Raw genomic sequence first — 19756 nt, 5'->3', positions numbered from 1 at the left:
TTTACAACTGGCTTTGGTCCAAATTAGTTCCTGTTGCAAAGCATTAGCACTTTACCTCTGGAGCCAGCTGAAGCCCTAGTTTGTGTCAAGAATGAATTCAGACTGGCTGTACTTTTCTTACTGTTCCTTACTCTCTTAAGCTTTATTTTGCAATTTAAGGAATATTATTACTGATGTCAGCAAAAGTTGAATTGTTACTGGTGTTTTAAATAAGGTAATGGCCAACCCTTCACCTTACTGTACCCTGTTCTGGTGAAAGATGAATGATTTAAGAAAAGATTTTGCACAGTGAGTCATAGGAGAGTGATAAATACTTAAAAGACCCAGAAAGGTGGGAAATGGCAAGGTCTTGCAGAATAGTTTTGAAACAAGTAGAGGAAACAAACAGAAATCTTGAATAAGATACTGAACACTACATTTGGCAATGTTCCAAATGTTTTACTGAAATTAATTAAATCACCTAAAAAAGCATCCTTTAGATGAACTTAGTTCATTATAATGTGAAAACCACATCTCTAAAGAGGCGCAATTAATTTGAAAAGCATTGTACCTTTAAATTGAAATAGGCAAAAGATTGTCCAATAGCTATTGAGTAGGCAGGTATTTAGAAATCAGGTAAGTGCAGACTTAGGTATTTTGAAAATATCTCAGCTACACTGCTTGGCTAGAACTGGGTGTGCTGTCTCTGTGGATTCACCATCCAGCACCCATCTCAGCACAAGCATGAAATAAATGTGACCCTCTGTGAGGACTGGCTTCTTGCATACCAGGTTGAAAGAACACATTTTTGGGGACTACTTTACAACAGAAACATCTTTATTCTTTTCCAGCAACAGCAACTTACTATTTGCCCCATCTGAGTGGGTACAGCAACATGCTGGTGGCCTGGGGGAATGGAAGAAGAGGACAGTCTCCCCACAGAAAGTGTGTTAAGTGTTAGGAGCAGCATTTTGCTTGTATAGCAAAAGCTCTGTGCACTCTTACTGAAAGCCATTTCACACAGAGCATCTTTCTTAAGTCAGAGCTGGGCTTAGGACGAATTTGAACTGTACAAACCAGATCGAGAGTCAGGAGATTTTTATTAGTAGTGTTCTGCTGCTTCTGCAAGTTCACATCTTCACAACAATCAAATGATAAGAGGCTCACTAAAATCCTGGTTAGAGAAACAGTGGGATTAAACCACAGGATTTCTGTACCAGCCTCAACATATGCAGACATGTAGCTACAAATCTTGATAGCATTATTACTCTGGGGAGCAGTAAAGCTGGTGTTTGTGTATTACATTTCATATAAAATGTTTAAATACATCCTTGTACCCAAAAGAGATTGTTTGCTGCACTTAGAGCCTGAGCAGTGACTGTCCTGGCACCCTGGTGAGGGGCAAAGCCCACTCCATAGCTGAGGGACAGTTCAGCAGCACTCACCTGTCAGGCCTTTCAGTGGCACAGCAAAGTGGGGACGATCAGCTGCTGCTCCTTCCCCTCCACTGACAGTACATTCTGGCAGCCACACCAGTGCTTGCAACATTAACACATAGGAGGAACTTCAGTGGAAGGGAGAAAACACCAAGATAAAGACCTCTAAATAATTGTTTCTTTCTCAGTGGAAACCAAGATCTGGGCTCAGTTCAGCTCCTGAATTAAAATAAATCTTTTCATCCAAACAAAGCGTTTTTCGCAGACTTCAACTCACTGACAGATTAGTGTAGCTGTACCACAATAAAGCTGCAACCAAAAAGCTTCAATTTCAGGAATCACTTTATTTATATTTTCAGTAGGGAGGAAGAAGAGGGCTTGGTTTTTTTTGTTGAAGCTATTACTAAATTAGTATGCTGCTGTTTCCAGGATACTTTTCCACACATTATATTTGCAATTCCAGTTAATAAACACACATTTCCATTAACATTTCGTAGTCTTTGTGTTGGCTTGAAATCTGAAGACAGACTGGAAGATGTTTTTTTGCAAAATCATTTTGGCCAATGTTTCCTAAGATGTTCCTTTAACTGTGGGATTGTGGACAGCTGTTCTTTACAGCGATGGCATCTGAGGGGAAGTTTGAGAAGTTCAGAGGTATGGTCTTTCACCATCACTTTTCCCTTGCTTCTTACCATCTCTATCACATCTGGGGATAAAAATAAAGAGACCAGAGTATTGATACCGTGCAGCATCATGAAACACATGACACTACAAATCTTTTGCATGCACAGTGTGTCACTGCTGCATTCTATTTTAAACCAGTTACAAAATTTGTTGACTTTTACTCAGTCCTACTCCTCGATGTCTTAAATTAAATCAAACTTTTCCCTTACTGCAATAAAATGTGTAACTTGTACATTTGTTTGGAAGAAAAATCCAAAGCCAGAACCTGGCAGAACAGAACAAACATAACATATAATCCAGAACAAAGCAGGATTATATGTTATGAAATACTTTTTCTAATCATTACCTTGAGAGTTTAAGAAGTAGTCTGTAGTAAAAGAATTCCAGTGCTTTTTGGTTTTCAGAGCCGGAGAATCAAAATCCTGACTGATTACATGCAAATGTAGCTGACTGAAAAAAAATTACAATGGAGATATGAGAGAAAAAGGTTAATGCTTGAAGTTGTTCTGCATAAGTTGATCAGTTGCAAAGATGATTCAGCAGAGTGCCAGCCTTGTGGGTCAGTCCTGACCCTGTGACAGAAGAAACACAGTCTGTTCTGGAAGCACTGTCTCTTGCCAACCATTTCACTCATAAATAGTCTGCATATTCCACTGGCCCCTCACTGAAGTCTATATTCCTGCTGATTTCCGAAAAGGGGGAGACAGTAGCATTAGTAAACCAAAGGTTTATTAAAGGTTTAGTAATAAACCAAAGTTTTATTATTTGTAGAAGAATTGAATGGGACTTGATCAGGCTCAAAATCTTCATTCAAGAACTGGAGAACAACTGACTGCAGTATCAACTGGCACTTGGACTCTAAGGTCTGGATTTAGACACAAGACTCAAATCCTTGCTCAGTATTAGGCAGGACTTGACAGGTCTAGGAGTCAGTCTCTAATCCCACACAGGTGCCCTGGGAGGGGGATGCCCTAGCACTGGCAGCAGTGCTCCTGTAACTGGGACTGGACCCCAGTCATCCCACAGCCCCAGGTACCAGCCTCTGCTAGAGAAGCCCAACAGGGGTTTCCCACTGTGCCCAAGATGCCCGTGCATCAGGATCTATACAGCAGTGTGGGGCAAAGGACTGTACACCAAACTGTGTGTAGTGTAGAGGAGGACTGCCTGTTCCTTAGCAATGCCAAATCTCCTCCTGGATTTAACCCCCAATCTGTGTAACTGGAAGAACAACATGTCCACCGTATGACTCCTCTAGCTCTTACCTTGTAGGGGAATGTGTGCGTGGCTTTCTTCTCGGGCCACGGCTCCTTGGAAGGCCTGCACAACCCTGACTTTGAGTTAGCATGAGTCTTTGGCACAACATTCAAACAAAGATAAGAAGAAACTAAGGGCTAATGTGGCAATAAACAGGATGAGAGTTCACAATGTAGCTAAATGCAAAACATATCTTCTGAGGCTAGTGTGTCATGACCTAGACCAATAATAAAGTAGAAATTAGCACATGAACAACAGCAACTATCCAATTATTACAGAACAAGTGTCGTGTGTTACCTTACTAATGCTATAAAACTGTTGCTGAAACTGCAATAAAGTGGAACAAGCAGCAAACTCATACTGAGTCGTCTCTTGATTCCAGAACCTTTCTCCTTCAATTGGCACCCAAACAGGGACCTCAAAAAGCCTGCAAACTGCCTGAAGACTTGCTCAAGAGGCTCGGCACCGCAAACAGGCACTAAAGAATCTGCTGGATTCTGGAATAAGGAGAGAATTCGGCACAAAGAGCCTGAGAGAGGTAAAGAGGAACTGATGGCTGTCCTCCGAACTGCCAGTAAGACCGCTATCTCGGGAAATGGATAGAGGAAGCAGCATTATCACTGCTGGCAGAATTTCTCACTAAGCAAGAGGTCAGTATAAGCACAAAAAATCTCCAAGAGTTGTGTAAGTGGGCAAAAGAAAAGGGATTCATGCAAGATCCCACAGAAATCTTTAACTGAACAGAGTGGCAAAAAATTGGAGATGCCTTATGGGATGCCACTATTGATGGCAGTAAAACTGCTAAAGAATTTGCTAAAGAAAAGCGTATGGCACTAGCGGCACAAAAAATGCTGGGGAAGACACAGAAGTGCCAGCAAAGTCAAGCTCTCGCTTATTTACTGATCCTAGTCCTGCAAAAGACATTGAAGTGTCTATTAAGGCTAGTGCAAAAGAAATTGCCAATCAGGTGACAGAATCAACCTCGATAATACCAAGTGCACCCCCCTTATCTCCTGTGAATGAACAACACGACACAGGGACAGGGGGCGAGGCCTGTACATCTTCCTGGTACCATACAAAGGACTCCAAGGAAGAAAGTTCAGCTGATGAAGGTGACGAAATACCCTCCAAAGTCGAAGTCACAGTTTCAAAACAAAGAAAGCCATCAGATAAACTACTGGAAAAGATAACAAAGAAAATGGGCAGTCTGAATACCCATGAAGGGCAGCCAGTAGGTGATACGGTAATTACCACCCCAGAGGGAATGAAGATACGACCAGTTGAACCTCATAGTCACTGGTCTGGAGTAATCAGGGATGCTATTTTAGAAAGGCAATGGGAAGCTGCAGCTGCCTGTTCCCCACATGCTTATCCAGTGCAGCAAGTGGCTCTTGCTAATGGCCAGCCAGGAGTGTGCTATTCACACTTTGAGTGGAAATTAATGCAACAATTGCCAGCTACAGTTACCCAGCATGGACTCAATTTGGAGCCCCCCAAGCAAATGATCAATTACATTTTTGCATCGAATGTTCTGTCACCTGACGATTGCATGGCCACAGCAAAGCTATTACTCGCTCCTTCACAATATGTGTTATGGGAGCGAGAATGGAAATCAGGCTGCAAGAAAGTCTTGCCACATCAGCTGACTGATCCTCTTCATGGCATCACCATCGATATGCTGATGGGAAAAGGCATCTATGCATCAGCAGCACAGCAGTTGCAATTTCCAGCAGACTTGTATAATGCATCTGCTGAAGAGGCAAAGCAAGCCCTCTGGAGGATTCCAGCTGGTAAGAAAGCACCAAGTTATACCACTATCAAACAGGGAATGAATGAGTCTTTTGACTCTTTTGTCAACAGGTTGGTCACCTCACTCTATCAAGCAACAGACTTAACTGCTGAAGTACAAGAGCAATTAACAATGACTTTTGCATTCAAAAACGCAACTCCTAAAGCCAAAATGATATTAGCTACTCTTCCACGCACAGCCGATTTGGGAACCATGTTAGAACAAATGGACCACTCAGTATATCAACAGCAAGCAGCGTTTCTGTCAGAAGCTGTAGCAAGTGCTGTGAAAAAACAAAATGAAACAATGATGGATGTGAAAACCAACCAGACCCAAGCTTTTGCTACGGCTCTGAAACCTCTCGTGAAAGGGGGTCGTCCTTGACCGATGGGTGCTTGTTTTCGATGTGGAAAAACCGGGCATCTACGTAAGCAATGTATGGGCAATGTCAGTGTGATAACTGCCAAAACAATACTCATGCTACCAGGGCTTGCCAGGGCTCGGGAAACAGATGGAAAAGTGCGAAAGGCAGTCGCACACAGACAACAGTAGCTGCCCCCCAGACACAGAACTATGCCCTGCAACCACAGGTAGCTTGGGAATCGACCTGGAAACAGCAGTAAGGGTTACCCTTATCGACAACCAGCCTCAAAAGATACCTACAACCTTCAAAAGTCCAATTCACTCTTCTAAACATGGGGCATTGTTGATAGGACGTTTACTGGTGAGCCTAAAAGGGATTTTGGTGATAGTCATTGACACAGACTATACTGGAGACATTCAAATTGTTGCTTATACACTGCAGCCACCTTTGTTTATACCTCAAGGCAGTAAAATTGCACAAATAATTCCCTTTCAAAATCTTGTATCTGCAATGATGAAAGGATCACAACCTATGCAACCCATGAGAGGAGATGCTAGCTTTGGATCAACAGGACCAGTTGTGAATTTAACACTACGAATGCAAGATTGCCCGGTTCAAAAGACAACCATTATAAATGGAAAAGAATGAATAAATTTGCAAGCATTGTTAGATACAGGCGTGGATATTACCATTATTTCCAGCAAAGTATGGCCACAATACCGGCCACTTCAAGAGACAAAAACTGCCATCAACGGTGTTAGAAGAGTGTCTGCAGCTGAATCGGTCACACCTAATCCCCTAATGTTTGTACTTGAAGGAAAAAAGGCCCAGGCCAGTAGTAACAATACCCTTTCCAGAAGGTATGTTTGCCCTCATTGGTCATGAATGTTTAACCCAATGGGGAGGGGTACTAACTAGCCACTCAGTTTTCTCACAGCAGCCCCTGCAAAGCAGCCAGCCCCATTACAGCTGACTTGGAAAAGTAATGATCCCATGAGGGTGGAGCAGTGGCCGCTGAGAGAAGAATGCTGCAGAAAGCACATGAGTCAGTTAAAGAACAGCTTAATGCAAGGCATATCAAACCATCCATCAGCCAATGGAACACCCCCATTTTTGTTATACCAAAGAAATACGGAAAGTGGAGGCTTTTGCATGATTTACAAAAAGACAATGAACAAATACAGTCCACGGGAACTTTGCAACCAGGACTACCCTCACCAGTAATGCTGCCACAAAAGTGGCCGCTGTTAATAGTTGATTTAAAGGATTCCTTTTTTACTACTCCATTACATCCAGAAGATGCAAAGCGATTTGTGTTTACATTGCCTGCAATCAACAAAGAAAAGCCCAGTGAGTGGTATGAGTGGATTGTACTACTTTAAGGAATGTGAAACAGTCCCACCATATGTCAGCTGTTTGTTTCCACAGCCCTGCAACCAATACAAGAACAGTGGCCACAGGCCATCATTTACCATTATATGGACGACATTTTCATTGCACAAGAACAACCTTTTACACATAATCAATTAGAAACAATTAAACAAGTGTTATCCACTGCTGGACTACAAATTGCTCCTGAGAAGTTCCAAAAAACAGCTCCATGGAAGTACTTAGGGTGGAGATTAATGACAGCGTAATACATCCACTGAAAGCAACACTGAGCTGCGGCCTACGCAGTCTTACAGACATTCAGACCTTAATGGGTGACCTCCAATGGGTACACACTGTCATCAGCATCACCAATGAAGATCTTGCTCCTTTGCGACCCTTATTAAAAGGAACTGACCCTGCTGCTCCTATTGTTCTCATGGTAGAACAACAATGTATTTCTCACCTTGCTTCTCTGCTTGTCAGCTGCTGGTCTTCACAGCACATCCTAAATCTATCTCTTTGCCTGCTTGTTATTTCACAACCCTCATCTGTGTGTGCCGTCATTGCTCAATGGCAAAGGAAAACGGGGGGGAGTATATTCTTGAATATAAGGGGTCTACATTCTTGAGTGGGTCTTTGTATCAATTCAACCCAAGCGCAGCCTACAGACCCGAAAGGAACAAGTAGGGGAGACAATTAAAAAGGGTCACAATGGCACGGTTGCCATCTCAGGAAATGAACTGGCGAGTATCCATATTCCAATGAATGCTGCTGATCTTTCCAGCATATTTCCAATGAATGGACAATGCATCACTCTTACACCCTTCAGATTGCATTATTAGCATATAATGGGCAAGTGTCTACCGAAGTTCCAAAAGCAAAATCATTCAAATGCTGAAAGATCATCTCTGGATTCAGCTGCCAAAACACTCAACAACTCCTCTAAATGAAGGACACGCACTTTCTACAGATGCTGGTAAAACAACCAGGCGAGCAGCAATTGTATGGCAGCAACAAGGATCTTGGACCTATCATATTTTGCATGCCGAACAAGGAGACTCATTTCAAACACTTTAATTAGCAGCGGTCTGTTGGGCCATGAGCCAGTGGACGGATTGTTCCCTGAACATAGTCACAGATTCACTGTCTGTTGCAGGCATCTTACAAAGCATTGAGGACGCCTTTATCAAGGAAACTCAGAATAAATAACTAATGCAACTGTTTCAACAAGTACAGCAAGCTCCACGACTAAGACCAGCACCATATTGTATGATACATATCAGAAGCCATAAATTTCAAGAAGGCCTTGGCCTTGGCAATCATCTTGCAGATTCATTAGTTAGTTGGGTTCAGAGGAAAGCTCCTCTCAATCAGTTTGAGGCTGCTCATATGGCTCATGAACAGTTTCATCAGAATGCAAAAGGCCTAATGCAGTTTTTGCTATCAATTTCCAAGGCACAGGGAATTGTGCAAGCATGTCCATAATGCAGTCACCTTGGACCAGGGATAGGGATAGGTGTCAACCCTAGAGGGCTAAAAGCCCTGGAAGTATGGCAGATGGATGTTATCCATGTTTCTGAATTTGGCAGATTGAAATATGTACATGTTACTGTAGACACCTATTTGAAATTTGTATGGGCTACAGCCTAGACAGGAGAAAAGAGTTTGCATGTAAAGAACCATTTAACCCAATGCTTTGCCATTATGGGGGTCCCAGAGTGAATTAAGACTGATAATGGCCCTGCGCATGCCAGGGACAATATTAGAAAATTCATGGAGCAATGGGGAGTTGAGCATGTTAGAGGCCTTCCAAACTCCCCCATGGGGCAAGCAGGAGTGGAAAGAACCAACAGAACCTTTAAGATAGTCTTCTTAATCAATTTAAAAACATTTCTGACCCAAGAGAGAAATTAGATAAAGCCCTTTTTGTGCTTAACCATTTGTGTGCTTTTGGAGATTGTCAGGATCCCCCAGTTATCGTACATAGTGAATGTGCAAAATCAGGTGCTGTAGCTAAGGAAGTGTTTGCTCTTTACAGAGAGCCTAAAACAGGACATTGGATAGGACCAGCTAAAGTCCTATTTAATGGCCAAGGCTGTATGTGTGTTGATACCCCTACAGGACCGTTATGGGTGCCGAGCAGATGGACGTGAGCCGCGATCAACCGCATCAACACTGGAGTACAGCAGCCAGAGAACAAGAAAGCAGACGATGGCAGCTTGCCCTTGAACTTATAGTGAGACACATCAATCAACTTCTGGGTGTACAGGTTGACTGTAGGGATCCACATATAAAAGGCACTTTATTTTCTGCTTTGAGATAAGTGACTGCAGCAAGACTAGTGGGTACAGAGGGTCAGTGTTGTAAAGCCACACAAGACCTGTGGATAAGAATTGTGTGTGGAGGCTGAAAAAGGGATTTGTGGGCATTTCAGAGATCAGCACCTCAAACGAGGGTGTGTCAGGTGTTACCGAGCAATACGCCACATAACTCCACTTACTCCATTATTGTATTTTTTAAATTGTTCTTTTACACAAGCAGAAGCTTTGGCACTGTGGGAAAATTTGGGCTCTTTAGAAAGAGCCAGTATAATATTTGAAATTCAGCGGGTAGCAGCTTTAGCAAAACTTGCTCAAAAAACAAGAATAATTGCAGTACAGTGTGGGAAAAACGTATTATTTTCGATACGCCACACCATTTTACATGACCAGTGGGAAAGAGCTCAAGATGGTAATTGGCACTTTCATTTTAATAACACTGCCCTTGATGACAATGGCCATGTTAACCAAAGACAATAGACCCACAGGAAAATGTGTGGGTTTCACTTGCCCGAAGTTTAAATACTACGACCTTTTGTGCCAGTTTGGCTACACCTCAGTCTCCCTTCATTACTTATCTGATTGGTGTCACGATGAACGACTCGAGATGGGCTTTATTAGATAGGGCAATGCATGAAACTCAGGGCACTTTTAAGACAAGGCGTTTAGGGAATGGATATAACAACTTTTCACAATGTATGGAGAATTATGGTATCTGGGATGATCACCTCCCAGAAGGCCCTGAACCTCAAGAAATTGACTTAGCAGATTCATTAAATGCCGCTTATTGTATTTACCTAAATGCCAGCAAAAGCTCGTGTGCAGAAGGCACTGAGCAAGGATGTAGGCAATCTAACATCACCACGATGACAAGCCCAATTTGCCACCACTGGCAAATTTTCCCAGTGGTGTGCTAAAATGGTGAGGAATGAGTCAAATCCTGCACCTGGGACTCAATTCCCTCGTAGACTACCAACAGGTTATTTTTTAATTTGTGGCAATAGGGCATGGGCAGGCATCCCACTGTGACCTGTTGGAGGCCCTTGTACAACTGGACAACTCAGCATGGCGATTCCACACCATCATCCTAATAGCACACATCGTGTCAGATGGAATAGAGATCTTAGTCAAATTTTGAGTTCTGACTGTGATGATAATTTGGATTTATGGAACAGATGGCAAGTGTTTTTTGCTTCTGCTTTTTTACCAGGTGCTGCCACCACTAGGGTGTATCACCATATAGAAAAACTTAGTTGTTGGGTTGTGAAACGAGCAAATGGTACCAGCAGAGTACTTTCTGAATTAGCTGATGATTTGTCACAAGTACAGCACGCAGTACCGCAGAATCGAGCAGCCATTGATTTTTTATTGTTAGCACATGGCCATAGATGTGAAAATTTTGAAGGTATGTGTTGTATAGATTTACAAGATCACTTAAAATCCATCCACAAAGAAATTCAAGAGCTTATGCATCATACTCAGAGAATAAAGGAAGATGTGGGATTTTTTGGGATTGATGGCCTAGCTAATTGGCTTGGATTGACAGGACGAGTTAAGAGTTTGTGTAAAATAGGCCTATTAATCATTTGCGTTGCTATCATCAGACTAGCATGTATTAGTTGTGCAATACCCATAATGAAACGCTTGTGAAAGTAAACAGTGTCATGGTTGTGCCAAAGAAAAAGAGGGAATTGTAGGGGAATGACTTCCTTCTTGAGGCCATAGCTCCTTGGAAGGCCTGCACAACCCTGACTTTGAGTTAGCATGAGTCCTTGACACAACATTCAAACAAAGATAAGAAGAAACTAAGGGCTAATGTGGCAATAAACAGGATGAGAGTTCACAATGTAGCTAAATGCAAAACATATCTTCTGAGGCTAGTGTGTCATGACCTAGACCAATAATAAAGTAGAAATTAGCACATGAACAACAGCAACTATCCAATTATTACAGAACAAGTGTCGTGTGTTACCTTACTAATGCTATAAAACTGTTGCTGAAACTGCAATAAAGTGGAACAAGCAGCAAACTCATACTGAGTCGTCTCTTGATTCCCAAACCCTTCTCCTTCATTACCTCATACTGGGAATAGCATGGTAACCCAGTCTGAACTCCAGGCTCTCTCTGGCAGGGCACTGTTCGATCATTTTTTGCCCAATGGCATGCATATGTTCCAGGAGCTCAAGGTGGTCCCTGGTGACTGACTTCAGGCTTGAAATGGGGTCCCATGGTAAGATAAGCCAGTGGTAACGTGCTTTGGGATATTTATCCTTGATGACTACAGTCTTTTCATCTTTGTAAACCTTTGAAAAAACAAAGTAACTAGATTACTTTCTGATTGAAAGTTAAGTACATTATTTCTATAAACACAATATTTAGTGGAGAGATGGTATCCAACAAGAACTTTTGCTAGAAGTAAGTTTCTCCAGGATAAGCACCCCCTTCCGTAACATATCCCAGATAGCTATAGAGAGGTGTTCAAGCATCCTTTTTCATATAATTTATTACAAAAGGAAAAAGTTCTCTGATCTTACTTTGTAGTAAGTTAACCATAGCTACAGGTGTATATGAACTCTTGAAAATCACCTGGACTGAGATACCAGTGAGGCCTAGGGAACTCTAATTCCATCAGGCTATATTCAAGCTCTGCAGCCACAAACAAAACCACTGTACTTAATAAAGAACAAAGGGCTGAGGATATCTGGAGTGAAGCACAAATCTCAGATGTGCTACCAGTCGTGTGCTACAGACCTCCACCAGCATTACAAAGACAGAAATATTGAAGTCTGAGCTATTGCAGTTCATCCTACCCATTGTGCTGCTTTGTAAGATGACTCACAAGAAGGAGAACAGATTCCTGTCTATCATGTCCTTTTTCCTGTTTTCATTTTGTTTTGCCTTCTGCAACAATTCAATGCAGCTGAGGAAGAGAAGTGGTTGGGAAGTTTGTGGACAGCAATAAAAAGCTACCAGGTTGTGATGCAGAAGCTGTGTATTGTGTCTCTGGTCTCTTAGCAGTGCACCTGCTGATGAGAGATGGATGATGCCTACGTCACCTCTGCTAATTATTCTTGCATGTTTATATACAAATCAGTCTTACTCTACAGGAAGGAAGATTAAAGTTCTATTGGTACACAAATCGTAAGACTGATTCTTGTGTTTAAAATTAGATATTTTAAACACATTTAATAGTGTCTGCTCCTGCTGCCAGTAGGAACAAGATCACTTCCAAGTCTTTTCAGAAGAAAGAAATATTGCCATTTAATATTTCATTAAAAAGAAAATATAGGAATTCTATTATTTGTGTATTCAGATTGAAACTACAACTAATAAAGCTAACCTTCACTCATAAACAGTTATTTTATTTGTGTCTAACATTAAAAGAACAGTTTTAAAACCTGCTTACATTTTGGGTCAAGAAATCCCTGCTTTGATAGGTATATAGAATTCTGCTTCAGGGATAAAAATTAAGCTTCATGTTTAAAAAGGAAGAATTTCCATAGTTTTATCATCCCCTATAGATAGACTCCTTGGAAAGTGCTAGCAATTCTAGAACAATAGGCATACACTTCTCCTGTAAATCTATGCAGTTCAACACTTCACATTTGAATTTAATAAAAAAATCAATGAAGAAATAGGAGCCTTCTGTTAAATTATCAGGTGAGGAACTGGCTCACAGGTTGGGCACAAAGAGTTACAGTGAATAGGGTGACGTGAGACTGGTGACCTGTCACTGATGGGGTTCCAGCGCCCTGTGCGCTTCAACATTTTAGTAAATGACCTGGACACAGGACTGGAAAGAATAGAAAACTAATTTGCCAATGACACTTGATGACACAAGAAAACTTGATTGCCAATGATAAGTTTGGAGGAACTGTCAACTGTCAACTCCCTTGAAGGTAGGAAGGCCCTGCAGAGAAAGCTGGACAAGTTAGAAGGCTTCGTAGAAGTTTAACAAGGGAACGTGCTAGATACTGCACCCGGGATGGGGCAACCCTGCACCTACAGAAAGACTGGGCAGCAAAGAAGCTGGAGAGCAGCTCCCTGGAATGGGACCTGCGAGTCCTGCCAGTGGGAAGCTGACCATGGTTCAGCAGAGCCCTGGCAGCCAGGAGTGCCACCTGTGTCCTGGGGTGCATCAGGCACAGCATCACAGCTGGGCAAGGGAGGGATTGTCCTGCTCTGCTCTGTACTGGGGCGGCCTCACCTCGAGTGCTGGGGCATGTTTGGGTGCCACAATAGAAGGTATAAAGCTCTTAGAAAGTGTCCAAAGGATGGCTAAGAAGATGGTGAAGGGTGTTGAAAGGAAGCCATATGAGGAACAGTGAGGTCACTTGGTCTGTTTAGCCTGGAGGAGACTGAGAGGAAACATCATTGCAGTTACAGCTTCCTTGTGAGGGGACAAGGAACAGCAGGCACTGATCTCTTCTTTCTGCTGGCCAGTGACAGGACTTGAGGAAATGGCCTGAAGCTGAGTCAGGGGAGGTTTAGGCTGGATATCAGGAAAAGGTTCTTCACCCAGAAGGTGGCTGGGCACTGGAACAGACTCCCCAGAGAAGCTGTCATGGCACCAGGTCAGATAGTTCAAGAAGCACTCTCCGATGCATGCTGTGATTTCTGGGGATGTCCTGTGCAGGGCTAAGACTGGGTTTCAATGATCCTGACGGGTCCCTTCTAACATACACTGTGACTCTAAATTATTTTCAGACTGACAGTGATCATCATCTGAAGGGGCCCAGTGAAGCCAGGGGCAGATCCTGTCAGCTGACATAAAGGTGTGAAAGTTAAGAATTTGCTGGAAACCAGGAAACTGCACTAAGAAACAAGACAGTGCTGACTGCTGGAGAATGGGAACCTCTGTAGCTTGCTCAGCTTCAAATGATAACACCATTTTAGTTGGTTTCCCTGAGGAAACAAAGCAACTGCACAGCTTGCCTGCTCTCCTATCAACCTTTTTGAAATCTGTTGGCCAAATGGCTCTCTCTCTGTGAGAGAGCTCAAAGATAATTAAGGCAATGACACTTTACAAAATCAGTACAGTAGAGACTCACAAATTAATGTTACTACAGAGAGAGATGCAAGTATATTTCAGCCCTTATGCAGGACTCCACTGATTAACCAGATTGTTAAAGCAAACTGCAGAAGGAAGAAAGCCCACTTAGCTTTGCTAGACAGGATCTACTGTAAAGTACAAATATACAGCTCTCACCTGCATTTTTGGATCTTGCATGGAGCTCTTTAGACCCTGACTCCAGTGTCCTAAATGTTCCTATAGCACAGAATGGGAAAAATAAATTATAAAATAATTAATTATATATTATATATTTTATTACTTTTTATTATTAAATATATATTATATATTTTAAATTATTCAATTAAGAGCATTTATTAGTATACAGCAGAACAATAGCAGTACAATAACAGCTGAATGACAGCTCAATTATTTCCCTTCTATAAAATGCCAACACACCTGCTCCAATTGCCTCCAAAAAGCCACTTTTGAAAATATTTAATGAGGTACTGTAAAGATGGAAAGTTCAATCTTCCAAACATTTGAAATTTAACAATAGGGAGCTATAAACATGTTTAAATTTAATAATTTGCCTGCACATGTCCTGGCACAAGGCCCTCTGCTTCAGGGATCACAAGAACCAGAGAAAGAACAAAGATCTCCATTAACTGTCCTATCCCATGCTGCTCAGCACAGAACAAAGTAGTTGCAGTGTGGAGCCTTATCCTTAGATGTATTGATTTTTTTACATTGTGCAGTGCCATGTAGAGAAATCAAGAAAAGTACAGGAAGATCAAGCCAACACAAACTATTTCTTAACTTGGCTATTAAACACCTGCTGGAAGGTGTGCCTTGAGTGCACCTTTTTCAAAACAGATGTTTTAGCTATTCAGATCAGCAATGATACTCATCATATTCTTAGAAAGGAAGACATTCATAGTGCTGGCAGGGAAACAGTGTGAGTCATCATCTCCCTGCTCATTCCACCACAAATCTGGTCCTAATAGAACTAGCCCAAGTCTACAAATGAAGTAAGCAGTTAACTCACAGCAACCCAAGACTAAAATTTTGTCTTAAGGGGTTTTATTTTTGTGCCTTCTCCTCCAGCACTGCACTAGTTCCAAATGCATTAAGGTCTTTTATTTTGACCATGTCACAGGGCTAAAAACTCCCTTTCAAAGATTCTGGCTGGTAACATTCACTAATGTAAACATGGTTCTGACATATGGAATGAACAAAGCAGGAGAAGAAAAAAAGCCCCATGCAATTACAAACAAACTAACTTGAAAACAAAAAAAGGCTCAGGTTGTTCTGTTCTCCGTGCACTTGCTTTTAGATAACCACTTAAGAGCCAGCACAGTGTCCTTGGGTGACTCCAGCTAAATGGAGCTCACGTGGCCTGTCCTTCTAGCAGAAACTGCAGCAGAAACTAGAGATTAAATCCTCACTTGCTACAGGGAAGCCCCCTCACAAACACCTAACCCTCAGGTCAGGTTAGAATGGGTCCCAAGTAACTTTCCTAGGGTCTGGATGACTTCAGGAGTAAATAACACCTCTCATGCTCTGTATACTTTGAGGATCTGTGTTCACCTGAGATGCCTGCCACCAGCAGAATGCACAAAAGTAAAAGACCATGTCTACTCATGGAGAAGACAACGCCAGGAGAAACAGCACAAGTATTAATACCAACACACTTGCCTTTTTACTTGAAGTTCCTTCATGTGTAGATACACTGATATTGCTTAGCTTCGGATTTGTAGAACTGCCTTGTGTATCCACCACCTCCAACTTCATTGTTTTTCTGGGCACAAGCTCTTTATCATCATTCTCACAGGAGTCCTCATGTGGCATCTTGTCTGCTTTCGGAACAGTTTTCCCAGACTCTTCGGCAAATTGTATCGTGTAGGGGTAAAGGTTATTCACAATATGCAGAACTTGGCCTGGCTTCATTTTCACCACCTCACCCTTGCCAATATTCACAAGATCAACACTAGTTGGGTTGACTCCTATCTTTGGTAGACAGAAAAAGGAAAAAATAGTAGAAAATGATGTTGTAAGTGGAATTGCCAGCTTCTGCCCAGTTCTCCTGGAATACCACTATCCAGGAAAGCAAATGCATTTTGTATTTACTGCCCACCCTGCCCACATCAACTTGCTTTAGCAGACCAAGCAGTGCAGTACTGTGGACATCTGTTTCTGTCCCAGTGCTGCAGTCACAGCTGTCAGCACACAACCTCAGGGCCTGGTGTCACAGGCAACCCGGGTCTGCAGCAGCTACAGAGTTACAGCGTCACTTATGCTGCACTTCCTTCACATATAGGCAACCTATTAAACAACTAGTAACAGCAGCAACTATTTCTGTGGAGCAACGACAGTTTTAGTGACTTATCTTAGTGCAACCACACTGTGACGTAGGCAACCTACAGTGATTGCTTGATAGATGGATTTTGCCTCATCACGTGGGTGACACTACAAAAATTAGGACTCTTCAGCAAAATGCTTTTGGTTAATGTTTATGCATGAAGCAGGCTTTAGGAAATCATCTCTCTTCTGTGACTTTTTAATTTAGTCAGAGAGTACTTTAACAGCTTTGTCACTGCCATACCTGCATGCTTCACAAGATGGTACTACACCTCTCTCTTGGTATTCACTGTAATGAAGCACACACCTGATTTCAGCCAGGATCTCTTTAGTCTAGAGCTTTGCAGTTTCACTCAGGTCATGGAAGCTTCCCATCAACAAATGAAAAATCGAACAAGTGATCACTGGAACCTTCTGCCACACACCTGTCATCTAGGGAACAACTCTTCAACAGGCGGAGAAAACATACTAGCACCCACCACCAGAAAGTATTCCCCATACTGAGATTCCAGTAACACAATACTGAAATCATGATTAGGGCTGATTTCTGTGAAAAACTGTCCTCAATACCTCGGCCAGATTCATCAGATACCCATGATATGCCTGTGCTTAGTGGGCTCCAGAGGCATTTTGAGAGAAGACATTACCCCTCAGTAGGTAGAACATGTTGTTGTGCTGTCCACACTGGCTGATGCTGCGGGCACACAGACAAACACCGGCACCAGAAATCTTTCCCTTCATATTATTTAAGAGATACTGGGTCTCCTAAGTGTGAGGGAGTAGTTACCTCCATCCATCCAGTAACATGAGCATTCCTGCAGTGCTGTCTCACATCCCATCCCTTCTCATAAGTAACCACATCTCTGGCTCTACTACCCCACTAACAAAAAATCTTCTAAAACTGTGTAGTCCCATTAACACACGAACTCCAACCTTATACAAAAAGCTGCCTCAGCTTATGAAACTTAAGGTTTAGGAGGAAGATAAGCAAGTTTAGTAGAGGAAGTCCAAAGTCTCTCAAATACAGCACCTGACCTGATTGAGGACTGACAACAGCATTCCCTGATGCTGCAAGTCTGGCTGTCTTAGACTGAAGGATATCTTGAAGGAATTTGCAGTCTTTCATTGAGGTGCACAAAGGAAAAGTTGACTTCTGAGGGCCAGTTGTTATAACCTCCCTTGGTGATAAGTAAGCTTCAGGTCCCTCAGACCCAGTGATCAGAATCATCACTTGGAGAATTTGTGGAGTTAAGTACAACTGTGCCAGTAAGTATCAGAAATATTGTAAATCCATACATAAAAACATACCTGTTTAACTGTGACATACCCTTTGTTACAGTCTGCTTTTAACTGAACTGGAAAAGAAAGAACAAAGTGTCATAAAACAATGTAAATATAAAAAGTACTCTGCTGAACTACTCAGTGTAGAAAACACTCCTCTTTTTGAAGATCTGTTTCTTTCTAGAGCTGTATGCCAAGAATATTTCTGCCTCACCTCTTCTTTCCAGGACAGCAAGTAAAACAGAGCCAAGAGTGGAATTACTTCAGAACAAAGGCAGATTCTGTTGATGTCTTATACATATTCTTGACATTCTTACCAGCCACTTGTGACAATCGGGCATAGAGCAAGACTGTGTCCAGAGGCACAGAGGGCGGGGAAGGTGTGCAGTACTGTATAGGTGACAGGTATTTTCATATATTCTCCAATATCGTATTATTTTATGTATATAATAACACGTCATGCTAAAAATCATTTGGTGTACTAGGGAGAAGAAGTGCTGCTCACAAAGCAGGTATGCAGGCAGTGAAGCAAAACTGTGGGCCTGGGAGCTCACATTAAGGTTCAATGCTTTAGTTTATGGAAGTGGACATCTTGTCATTGGGTGTCTCTGATTTTTTAGGTCCCAGAGATCTCTGTAAGTGCTTATTAAATAGGCTTGATGACTTCAAGAACCAGGCAACACTGCAGACCACACCGAGGAACAAGGCAAGCTCAGCTACTGCTGCACACAGAAAGCAGGATTTGAGCTGAATCACCTTACCTTGCTGCCGTGAACACTTTTTATCCGTTATCCCAGTCTCTGGGCCACGCCCAATTACCACGGCTTCCAAGTGTGGTAGTTTCACTCGCTGAGTGCATTTCTCTTTCCCTACGAGCCAGCACACGTGCATCACTGTGCTATAAAGCAAAATAAATAGTGTTACCAACACGCCACTTCCTGATGGCCCACCTTCCTGTAGAAGAGGGTCCATGAATTCTGCTGCCAGCCCATCCATTTGCTGAGCCAATTTTGCTAGCTTGGTTCGTGTTCCTGAAATTCAAGGCAGAGCACGTCACTAGCACTTGTGCAATCTAAGAGCAGGTTGCTATTGAAAGAGCAATCCTGTTTTCCTTCCTACACTACCATACATTCTCGCATCCATATATGGGAAAAATCGAGTGAATTGGTTGTTCCATCTGACAAAAGAGCCTAGACGCAAAAAAGCTCAATTTGTTTCCCACTGAATCAGAGTTCACCGGACAGATTAACTTAACAACCAAAACAAGAGATGACGAGAGTCAGGACAGCTTCATCCAGCAACAGTCAGCACACGGACCACGCTATGAAACCTTCAAGTTTACACTAATTTGACCCTGGACGGCAAAGATCCCCAGCCCTCACCCTGCCCAGTGCTCAGCGCTGTTCCTCCTAGCTCTGTGGTGGTGAGCTCATCCCGGCGGAAAGCAAGGCTCCGTCCCCAGTGCAACACCGGCATTGCCACACACCCATTCCCGTAGGCCCCGTTCCCATGGCAACAGTGGGACAGACCCCCCCCCCTTACCGCGCGCGCGACGTTCGCGCCGCAGCCGCCGCAGCCAATCAGCTGCTGCAGCGCGTCTCCCACGTGACCAGGTAGCGGCTCCCGCCGCGGCGCGTGGCACAGCGCAGGCGCACTCTGCCCACGCACACGAGGGTGGGCGCCGGGTCCTGGCACAGGCGCAGTAGCGTGGAGTAGGCCGGGCCGCAGACAGGCCTGTGCAGCGGCGGAGCTAGGCCCGCGTAGGGTGAAGGGAGAAAAGGCGCAGAGCAGTGCCGAGAAGGCGGCAGCCGGCCCGGAGTCCCATACCCGATGCAGCTCGGTGTCTCCGCGGGCGGGAGCCGCCCGGCGCGCAGGCGCGACGCGAGGCAGACGCCGGGCAGGGCGGGA

The 19756-nt window shown here is 43.1% G+C and overlaps 1 protein-coding gene across 6 annotated transcripts; it reads right to left on the bottom strand.

Annotated features, from left to right (window-relative positions):
• Positions 1-1739: 1739 nt before the first annotated feature.
• Positions 1740-19756, bottom strand: APTX (aprataxin). 6 transcript variants are annotated; one of them, XM_015653241.3, is made up of 8 exons: positions 19676-19756; positions 18610-18746; positions 17876-17922; positions 15905-16216; positions 14405-14464; positions 11272-11498; positions 2446-2549; positions 1740-2121 (listed from the first exon to the last, which is right to left on the bottom strand). In XM_015653241.3, the coding sequence occupies exons 2-8, from the start codon at positions 18737-18739 to the stop codon at positions 1967-1969; spliced, it is 1035 nt and encodes a 344-aa protein (XP_015508727.1). In that variant the 5' UTR covers positions 18740-18746; positions 19676-19756; the 3' UTR covers positions 1740-1966. The 6 variants fall into 6 exon arrangements, with proteins under 6 accessions (XP_015508727.1, XP_015508722.1, XP_015508723.1 ...); XM_015653236.2 differs by lacking the exon at positions 19676-19756 and adding an exon at positions 19391-19675; XM_015653237.2 differs by lacking the exon at positions 19676-19756 and adding an exon at positions 19231-19358.

The sequence above is a fragment of the Parus major genome, chromosome Z, assembly GCF_001522545.3.
Source record: "Parus major isolate Abel chromosome Z, Parus_major1.1, whole genome shotgun sequence".
NCBI lineage: Eukaryota > Metazoa > Chordata > Aves > Passeriformes > Paridae > Parus > Parus major.
Note: the sequence above shows the minus strand (reverse complement) of the source record. Positions and strands in the feature narration are given on the sequence as shown.